The sequence below is a fragment of the Callithrix jacchus genome, chromosome 3 (genome assembly GCF_049354715.1).
Source record: "Callithrix jacchus isolate 240 chromosome 3, calJac240_pri, whole genome shotgun sequence".
In the NCBI taxonomy this organism is placed as follows: Eukaryota; Metazoa; Chordata; class Mammalia; order Primates; family Cebidae; genus Callithrix; species Callithrix jacchus.
Window position 1 is genome coordinate 91,812,567 of NC_133504.1, and position 10,679 is coordinate 91,823,245.

At 34.8% G+C, this 10,679-nt stretch overlaps 1 protein-coding gene across 2 annotated transcripts in view; it reads right to left on the bottom strand.

Moving 5' to 3' along the window:
- Positions 1–10,679, bottom strand: part of ARHGEF38 (Rho guanine nucleotide exchange factor 38) — a 132,932-nt gene that overhangs the window by 38,272 nt on the left and 83,981 nt on the right. For both annotated transcript variants that reach the window (XM_035293202.3, XM_078366742.1), the window contains exons 4-5: positions 8,240–8,387; positions 2,769–2,786 (exon numbers count right to left, since the gene is read on the bottom strand). In XM_035293202.3, coding sequence (XP_035149093.3) covers positions 2,769–2,786; positions 8,240–8,387 — 166 coding nt within the window. The remainder of the gene's footprint in view (positions 1–2,768; positions 2,787–8,239; positions 8,388–10,679) is intronic.

The window sequence follows — 10,679 nt, forward strand, 5'->3', positions numbered from 1 at the left end:
TAAATAGCTAAATACATAGGAAAAATGCTCATGGTCATTAGTAATGCAAATTAAAATAATAGGATACTATTTGGGCCTATTATACTACAAGTTATAAAGATACCAATATTATTTGTATCTAGTGTTGGCAAGTAGTGAATAAATGAACAATTCACATTAGAGTAATGGAAATGGAAATTAGCTCAGCTTTATTTGAAATTTCTGACAATAAGTATCAAAAGCCCTTTGATCTAGCAATTTCACTTTTAAGAATTAATCCTAAAAATAAGATTATTGTGCCAAGAATATATGTAGAAATAAACTTATGACATAAGACAGACACAATTCAACTGTCAGTAAGGGTTTGGTAAACTAAATTATAGCATGTACATCAGACAGAATACTATGCAAGTATAAAACAACTTGAATTTATATTTACTGAAATGGAAAGATATTCACAATATATTGATGATAAATGAGGTAGCAAGAGTTCACATACAGGAAATATATAGTGTTCCTATTTTAGTCAATGTATGTGTATAAAGAAAAAGCTATGGTGAAGTGAGGGACTCACTACAATGCTACATAGCTAACTTTGGAATGTGACTGCCAATTCTCTTTACTGTCCTCACCTTTATTTTTCTTTTTTTACAGTGTTTCTTCAATAATCTTTAAAATACAAAAAAAGGAAATAATTCATAATATTTTGTGATTAATAGGAACCCTTAAATCCAAGGTGGGAATAGCTAGTCTGAAAGGGAACACATACGGAAAAAGTGAAAACATAAAGGTAACAAACACTGCGTTTCAAAAGATATGTATTTAGAATAGGTATTTTTTTCTTGCTTTTAGTGGGAAGTTCTATGATTCCTGTCACTTTAATATTGTCTGATGTTTGCATACGTTATAATTCAAAGTAAACATTTTAGAAATACAACTATCTTTCACTTTGTATTTTTAAAAAGATAGACTGTAAAAAAAATGATCATTTTTAATTGCCATAAGTGAGGGATTTTTGAATGCCATTTAAAAACTCACATCTTGTACTCTTAAATGCCCTTTGGCTGCAACATGGCTGGCCTTTGCCACTAAAGAGCCCAACAATTACACAGCACTTGACATTGCCTTTCGCCCTTTTCTGTAGCTGTGTGTGTGCTTCATGACCTCAGTGAAAGAAACAGGAAGGAAAATAATTCATGGCAAACTTGGCTTTGATGTGCATCCAGCCACATGCTGGGATTGCTCTTTTTTTTTTTTTTTTTTTTTTTTTTCCGTTCTTGATGTATAGAATAGGCTAGAGGGAGCAGACACAACCTGGCTAAATCCTACACAGCAGGATTGCAGCAAGTGCTAGCGCCATTTTCAAGCAAGTGTTTCAATACAATGCGCTGTTTAAGTATTCTGTATGTAGAAGTCTGTGCATGCTAACTATACCAAATACCAAGAAGACTATCTCCCTCTTCTCCTCTGAATCTCTCTCTCCTCTCTCCTTATTTTGTTTCGTGGTTCCAAAGATCTAATGTAAGCTTTAGAAAAAGAAACCTAAGCAGAATTTGTAACACATGAAGTTCTTCTCTAACCACTCAGTTATGCAAAGCTCCAGTCCTTGGCACAGTGCCAGGGACACAGGCTGTATAATGAGGCAGCGCCATTTCCCACCCCACATCAACTATCTTTGAAGAGAAGCCAGGAGGCTGATGCACCTCTTTGAATTCAAGTGAGCTCAGAATTGGAAACTCATAAGACTATCTACTCATATCTGTTTATCTGGTAGGATAGTTTTTCCGTTGGAAAAAAAAAAAGACTGATAAAGTGAGAGAACTGGTTGCCTGTCTGGTGTCTCACAAATCAACTTCTCAACTTGACTGAGGTATACAGCCTCGGTCTACAGAACTGTTTGATGCTGATTTTTTCACTTCAGTTCCAGAATTCCGTTCTCACTGTTGCTCTGCACCAAAATATGAATGACAGGTATTTGTTGCTTAAATTAATATAATTTATATTTTGTAAACTTTTTATTTCTTGATGTAAACTCTTAAGAGTTTAAAGTACATGCACACACACACGCAAACACACACTAGGAGCTCAGGACCTTGAAGAGTTGCTCATCATAAGCCAAATATGTGCCTGGTAAATAAATTTGAGTTTGTATTTAAGTCAATATCATTCTTTCAGCATTAATCAGCCTAGACACACTTTTCTTCTAGAAAAATGGACCTCTTTCAGAGTGTTTGTATATGCTGTTTTTCTAAAATAATTTATATAGCATCATAGTAACCGACTATTTCACCTTCATATTTCATTTTCATGTAATTATGTGTATGATTTTTTCTCCATAAGTCATATAAGACTCCAAATTAGAAGTAATCTAATATTTTCATAAAATAAAGAATATTTTCCTATGCATTAATCTATGGAAATTTCAAATACATTATGATATTAACCTGAGATATTTAAAGACTAATATGTTTCATAGAAGGAAGTGTTTTTGGGCACATTAAGATTCCCAAACATATGTATGACGAGCAGTTCCCAAAGCTTTCTGGCACCAGCAAACTTAGTAAAATATATCATGATTCTTCTAAAAGGTTTGGTAAGTATGTGTGATAAGAATTTAATCAGTAAAATATGCACCAATAATTGGGTAAATGCCTTCACAATCTTGAATTATTTATTAAAAACAATACTCATGATTAGAAAAACCAGAAATTCTGATTTGTACTGGAATATTCAACTGCATTTTCTCATGATTTTTATATTTAATTTATTTTATTTTTAAAAATACTTACTCTTGCATGTATATTGTCCTGTAAGAGAAGAAAAAGAGAGTAAATTCATGTAAATCCATTTATTTAAGGTAATATACAAATATAAATCCTTTTAAATTTTCTTATGTAAGATAAAAGTAATAAGTAATTTTCATGAATGCCTTATAGAAGTAGTCTCATTATTTTATAATCATGTTTCTAAAAAATAAAGAAGATGAAAACTTTTCTCTAAAAGCCTCAAGCGGCTATGGATAAATAAAATAATAACCTGTGTTTATTATCTGATCACTGTGGCCTTTGGTTTTCAACTATTTGGAGTGCAATAATTGTTTTCAATATAAACAATATTATGACCTATCTCATAATAATAGATGGTCTTTTTATATTCAGTGATTGAGAAAAAATTTAATAAGTACATAAGCTGAATTTTATAACATTTAGTGGATTTAATAAGTTTTTTTCCATTAATCCCAGTGCTTTGTATATGTGGCAAACAGTGTGGGACATGTGTGAAGCAATTGTTTCCTCAATCTTCAGACACGCTGTATGAATGGATTTCTAGACATCCTAATATAGCTAGTTTTTTCTGAGTCTAAGACCTATTATATGCGAATCAAGCACATAATTACAATTTTAAAAAAATAGCAGCTGTTATAATTTTAGACAATTATTAATGACTGTTTAAAGAACTCTTGTATGGCGATGAAAGAAATACCACCACCACCCCCTGCCCAATATTTCCTTCCAATCATTTCCTTTAAGCTTACATGCTTCCTTCTATCCTCTTCTAAAGGGAAATTTTATTTGTCAAATATGCTTTGTGGATCATAGGTCAGAAAATCTGGGGAAGAGAATGAATAAAAATAAAGATACGATTTTCCGTGCAAACAAGTAAGTGAATAAGGTGATCATTTAGGAACCCAAACAGATACTCTGAAGTTGAAAGAAAAGATTATTCTTTTAACTTCTACAGGAAACATGGATTTTTTTCTGTTTCATTTATTTTATCCGAGTAAAACCTAAATTCCATAATATAAATTAAACATTGAGTTTATGTAGTATAACACTGTATTAAAGGGAATACGAGAGATTTTCCAATAGGATAAACCACAACCTGTGGAGTAGGGGCACTATATTATAACATCTTTTAATTTGTTCATCATTAAAAAAAAACTCTCTTTTAGGCTAAAACTTTGCAGAAGGCAATCCTAACAAAGGCCAATTCAGGAAGGAAGAATTTAAATTGTGTCCATTTACTCTTTTATGGGTTAAAGTAATTTAACGTATCTATCACTATACCTTCTACCCTCATGAGCACATTATCATTTGACTCACAACCAGTTTTCATGCGACTATTCCTTAAGGATTATAGTCTTTGTTCAAACATGATGCCATATAACAAGGAACTGAAGGGCTTTCCAAAAGTGATTTTAATTTTTACTTGGAACACTCCATTAGAATAATGAGTATAAAATGTGGTGAACAAATTGAAATGTATTCCTTTGGATTTTGCATTGCATGAGCTTTTAGCTTCCTCCCTGAATGGAGAAGCTCCAGGAGTAATGTGAGCAGCCAAAGTGCCCAGATGACTAGAAGTTAGAAGTTTTCCTCCTGGGGATGATGGCCTTGAGTAGCAAGAAGAAAATACAGATGACTTTATAATAACTAGACATGAAGCTAGAAATGTGTCTTGCATCTATCAAAGAACTTAGAAAATCCCCTTCATTCTCTTTCTATTACAAAATAAACAGATCTCTGGGGTCTCTGAAATGCAGCAGGGACTTTAGTGGTATTTATAAATGGAAAAGCAGAAAAAGGAGGCAGCAGACAGGCTATTCTAATTATAGCTACATTTGCATTTATAGCCACGCTATCTTTCATTTTCCTCCTACAGATCAGAAACCTTAAATAACCCCAAGAAAACTTAGTAATAAGATCTTTAGCAATAACTTCCGTAACTTTGGAGACTATTTTAATACAGTATTTTACACAATCTTAGCGGCCACTAATTTGACTGTCAAAACTTCTTGTTGAATACATAAAAACTCGCTAATTTCCAGTTAGTAGACTATAGATGCAGATGTGTATTTGCTTTTGTATAGCCTTACCATCTTTTCTTTTTTAAGGTCTCCAAACTCTGAAATTACTGCTTAGATTGTACCTATATTGATGAAAAAACCCCACCTGCTTCAGGGAAAGCAGCAAATGAGTACTATAGACATGATTTCTCCCTCTAATGTAGTTCTTAACTTGAATGTGTATGGAAAATCACCTGAGGGTGCTTGTTAAAAGAGCAGACCCTGAACTGAACCACCAGAAATACTATTTTTTTGGTCTAAGGGAGAGCATGGGAACCTGTACTTTCTATACACAGCCCTGGAGGATCTGGCACAAGGGAACTTACACACAAACACTGCCCTCAGGTTACAAAAGGATTCAGCATTATTCTCCCTTTTGAAAGATAATTGGCCCCAAAGAATAACCGAGAGTTAGAAACTTGGGTCTGTTACGGTATCTCTACTCCTCTTTTGGGAATTAGTCTTGAACTGCAGCCACCCTGAAAGCTTCTGGTGTTATTTAAATTAATTCTTGTATTGTTATTACACTTTCCACATGGTTTTGTTTATCTCCTCAACTAGAGTTTGTGTTCCTGAGAGGCAAGAACTATGCTGATATATATACACATACACATACACACATATATATACACACATATATATATACATATATATATTGTTTTTTGCACACTCCTTATGAGAATCTAATGCCTGATGATCTATGCTGATATATTTTTAAAAAATATTTTCAACATTATCTAGCACTTTTAATAAGTATTTATTAGGTCCTCAACAAATGTATGTTAATTTTGGTTAAAAAGCAGCCTAAATTGTTTAAAATCCACCTTAACTTCTGAGGCATGAAGCCACCTCTCTTGCGGATATTGCTCCAAACAAAGATTTCCAATATCCTTGCACAGTATAAAATGGAGGCCACACCTAGTATTCATTAGAACTTGGCAACTGCACTTGGGCTGTGTTATCTAGCCACAAGGAAAGGCAGAGCAGTAGTAATAGCTTTGACTGATTAATTGGCAAGGGAAACCAAGCCCTTAGGGTGTTTCAGACTGTCTTTGGCCTATAAACCTGTTTGAAAACCTGTTTCTCAGAATTTAAAGCTTAGCTTGATTGAGGTCAGTATTATAGCAATGTCAATAATTCTACTGCCCTCAGCCTTCAGGCAGACCAGTACAATCCATCATTAACTTTATTTTCATGGAAAGGCAACTTTTGGGAAAATAGCTCTAACTTCACCTATTTTATTTGACTTTCTTTCCCTTAAGAAATAGTTGTGCCTATATTGCTTCATTTGGATTTTTTGCTTTCTAAACCTTAACACCTTCCAGTGCCTGAAATTATTACCTAAAATCAGAATAGCTCTAAAAACAAAATTTGGGGCATTGCCAGGGCAATTACTTGAAACTTTCAGAAAAAGACCAAATAAGCCGTTGGGTCTGAAAATAATTTTCAGTAACTGAGACTTCATGAGGTTCTAAAATCACCTCTACCTTTAGCTGCTTTTTGGGGATGTGATGCTGGGCTATACTGCCTAGTGGAATCTTCTGGCAGGTTCTATTTCTTTCTCTTTGGAGTCAAAAGCTTAATGAATAATAAACTGACATTCTTCCCTCTATGAACAGACAGCTCCATTTCTGGTGAACAGTTAGAAGCACATGCCCAAAGTAGATGCACCACATTCTTTTCAGGCGAGGACCTCCATCCCCAGGGCTGGCATTGAGCGGGGGTGATCAAAGGTGCTAAATGTTCACTTGCTGTGACATTTCTCACTCTTAGTTCTAGAACCCAAGAAGGAAAAAGGCTCCAGCTTTTATTGGATCAGATCTTGCCACTTGTTTAAGGTAGGAATGGTGTTCATTCAAATCCAGTATAATACCATTTCCTTTTTTTCCCAGAGAAAAAAACATCTGAACATTTAGAGGACTGTGCTTCTAACATATTAATTTACTAAAATGGCCACAACTTCAAACTTGAGTGTTTCTCTGAATCAATATTCTAACACTGAACTAAACTGAAAATAGTGAGAAATAATTAACTGGAGCTATTTGCTCATTACATCTTGTATTTAAAACTTATCTGGTCATATTGAGTTCCTTAGGGCAGAGTCTAAGTCTTATTTACCTTTGTATTCTTAGCACACAGAACTACGCTTGGCACAGCACAAACACTAAATAAATGCTTGAGATTTGGTAACTTGAATTCTTCTTTTCCATGGTATGAAGAATGGTTAAAAGCCACAGTAATTTAATGACCAGTAGAGGGCAATAAAGTAGAAATTTTATTTATTAAAAAAAAATTCACTGGAATCATTTTAAACTCATTTTCAGACCCAATGCTAGCCTGGAAATGCTTCTTCCAGAGTAGTATTGTGATTTCACTTTAATGCAGCTAAAAACCTCTTGTACCACATTAGGCTCCCCATCCCCATCCCAGTTGGGGATCCCTCCTTCCCCCACCACAACAGAGTATGCAGGGGAGGTGTGCTACAGGGTCAGATGGTGTGCATTGACTTATACACTACAGCTCTCTGTTTGTTTAATTCCTGGTCTAATCAAGATTATTTGACAGTGGATACATACCACTTAAAAGTCAGTCTGTAAGAGAACCACTCGGAAAGATGTGCAGTATGGCAGTAATTTTGGCTTTAAGCTTCATGTGGTAGAAAACTGCATATTCAGTAAGATACCAATTTTATTTAAAATAATCAGTGCAAATACTCTCATTTATGCATATAACTAATATCAGAAGAAAATGATTATTAAGAAGAAAGTGGGTAACAGTGAAATCGCAAGGGGTTTTTATCTTACACATACTTTCTTATATTTTTCATATTTTCACAGTGAATAGATATTTTCTCTAGATAAGAAAAAGTACATTACATAGCACCCCATCAATGTTTTAGAGATGAGGAAGGAAGGCATGAGTAATTGTTCTGAAACTAACTTCAGCTAAGCCTGACTTGTCTTCACCAAAATCTCCCCACAGTGAGTCTGGGGAAAGAAGATGGCCATGCAGGGAGTCGCAGGCCATTCCACTAACTCCTTTAACCCCTGTGCTCCAGTGGTCATAGGGCCACGTGTTATCTCATATACTCCTTGAACTATCTGGGAGCAGGCAAGTTACAACAGCTTTAAGAAGAGGCTTTTCTTCCACATTTTATATTTTGATATTGCATTTTTCAATCTCTACAGAGCTCTAAATCTTTTCCTATGTTATTTTTAGTTATTCTCACAGGGAGAAAAAAAGTCAATCAGGACTTTCTGGCATGTCAGCTTTTTATAAAGGGAATACAAAGCAGAGCTCCCAGCAAGCCTCATAAAACAGGATTTATGTGAGACCTTTCATCTACATCCATTTAAAATGTTCCCTGCTAGACAACTGAGAGGAGATGGGAATCATCATTTGAAAAGGCCTTACTTTAAGGACTGGATACAGTGGCTCAAATGTTGCTTCAGCTCTTCTTCCTTTTCATAGGACTCCAGTACACTATGTGCTTCATCATGGTGATAGCAGTAGATTTTATAAATATCTTCCATTGGCCCTTTAATCTGCAGGAATACTTCTCCTGATAAATGCAAAACAAAGGCAAAATGACAGCATCAGACAAAACTGGCACTTAGCGTGGTTATTTTCAATAATGTTAACTACTGTCAAAAAGTAGGATGGGCCCCACTTTTTCCCCAGGTTATTCAGGAAGGGTGGAAAACATTGAGTGATTTTTTCCCCCATTTTCTTTCTTTTCTGTCCCTTTTCCTTCCCTCCCTGCTTTCCTTCTTTGCTCCCTCTCTTTTTCTGTCTTTTCTTCCTTTCTTTTATAAAGCAAAGTATGAACAAGTTATTAGAGACAGGCAGCAAAAGAAAGCTGGGTTTCTCAAAGGTGACCTTATTCACAAGGTTGATGTGCAGAATTGTGGTTAACAGTTGGAATTTAGAGTTGTGTGCATGGATTTGAATCAGGCTGTGCTACAGACTTGCACTGTGACTTGAGCAAGTTATTTTAACTCTCTAAACTTGATGACAACAATAGATTCAATTTCAGAGAGTTGTTATAAAAATTAAAAGAGATGGTATTTGTAAAGTTCAGAGTATAGTAAATACATATGAAATGCCCAAAATGAAGCAGGTTTCGTTAATTTATAAGAGATATAAGAAGGTGAATTTCAGGTATTGGGTAAGTCATTTTTCAATATTTACTGCATTAATATTTCCTGAGACCCTCTGAAAGGCAAGCAATGGGGTTTAGAAAAATTAAATATTTCCTTCTATGTGATAGTAAAAAAAAAATAGATCATTATTTTAAAAATCAGTTTAGTACTGTGAACCAAGGTTATGATTGTGTCTTTATAAAGCAACTTAGGCTAATTTTATCCAGGCATTTAATGAATACTTTTTAATATTATGATAAAATTGGGTCTCTAACTGGTGGCTCAAGTAGATATTGGGCAACAGTTTGATTTGATCACACACTCCATTTACTTAAAGATGAGTATTATGCATTCACTACCTAACCCAGAGCTTTATTAAATTCTTTGGCAGATACCCAAGAAATACATGACAGAGTCAGCTCTCAAAACATTGCAAATTTGAGATTGATAATGATTTGGTGGCTGAATTAATAGGGATGGTTTAATAGATTGACAGTGATCTGGACCTATTATAGTTAACAGGAGTAAGTGATTCTTTCCACAGAAATAAAAGTGCCCTTAGTATTTTCAACATGTTTTTCACACATTAACTTCTTACTTGCATGAAGAGAGAAGAGGTTATTTATCTATATTAATTAAGGATGAATAAATCTGAGTTTGAAACAAATAAACTATTTTCTCCAAGTCCTGTCTAGAGGTGGAAAGGCAGGATAAGGGGCCATATTCTTATTTTTTCCTTGAAGTTGAGCACATAACTCCCATCCCCAACCCAGTTCAGAGCTTTGCTGAACACTGTATTGGGTGATGCACTTGGAAAGAAGGGTAAACTAGAAATCAGAAACAATTTAGGGTTTATGTGGGGAATTTGAGAATGACTTTTTAAAATTTCAGTAGCTTTTAGGGTACAAGTGGTTTTTGGTTACATGGATGAATTATACAATCGGAGAATGACTTTTTAAATAATTGAGTCTTAGTGCCTTCATTTTATTTGTAAAATGAAAATGATAGAAGCCATTGAGACTCATTTGAGAGTGAAATGGGATGACAGATATAAAAAATGCCCACCACTGACTAGTTGTCAAGAATTGTCATTTGTCTCTTAAGGTTGCTTAAGTTTGCTTTACTATCTCTAGAATTAAAACACTAGCACTTTTAAAGTATCACATTCTTTTCTAATTTATATCCAGCCAATAAAAGATTTTTCCTTTCCATTATGTGGGATTTTCCTGTGATTATATGATTATAGTTAGACTCTGAGGTAATGTGAAATAATGTGCACACACGCAAGTGTGTGTGTGTTTGTGTGCATGTGTGGGTGTTTTAAGGTTTTTGTTTTAGTAGTGCTTTTTGGGGGCCTGTAAGAAAAGCAATGACTGAGCATCTTAAGAGCTGAAGGATACAAGATTCTTGTTTTGTTTCTGATATTTTACAGAGTTCATTCTTCTGCTAGTGTAGTTCATATACATTTGTTCTTCAAGACTAATAACAGCACAAACAGTAAGAGATAGCAAGTAGAGGAAAGAAAACAAAATAAGACAGTGATTGAATTTAGGGTTGGGCATAAGGTGAAGGGAGCCCCCCAGTAGCAGAACCAGGTAGCAAATGGGAACTAGTGGCTTTGGCTGGGAGGTCCCAGAAATGGGACTGGTGACAGGCTTAGATCACAGACTTAGATGGATTCTCGGCAGCAACTGGACAACAGTGGGCATGCA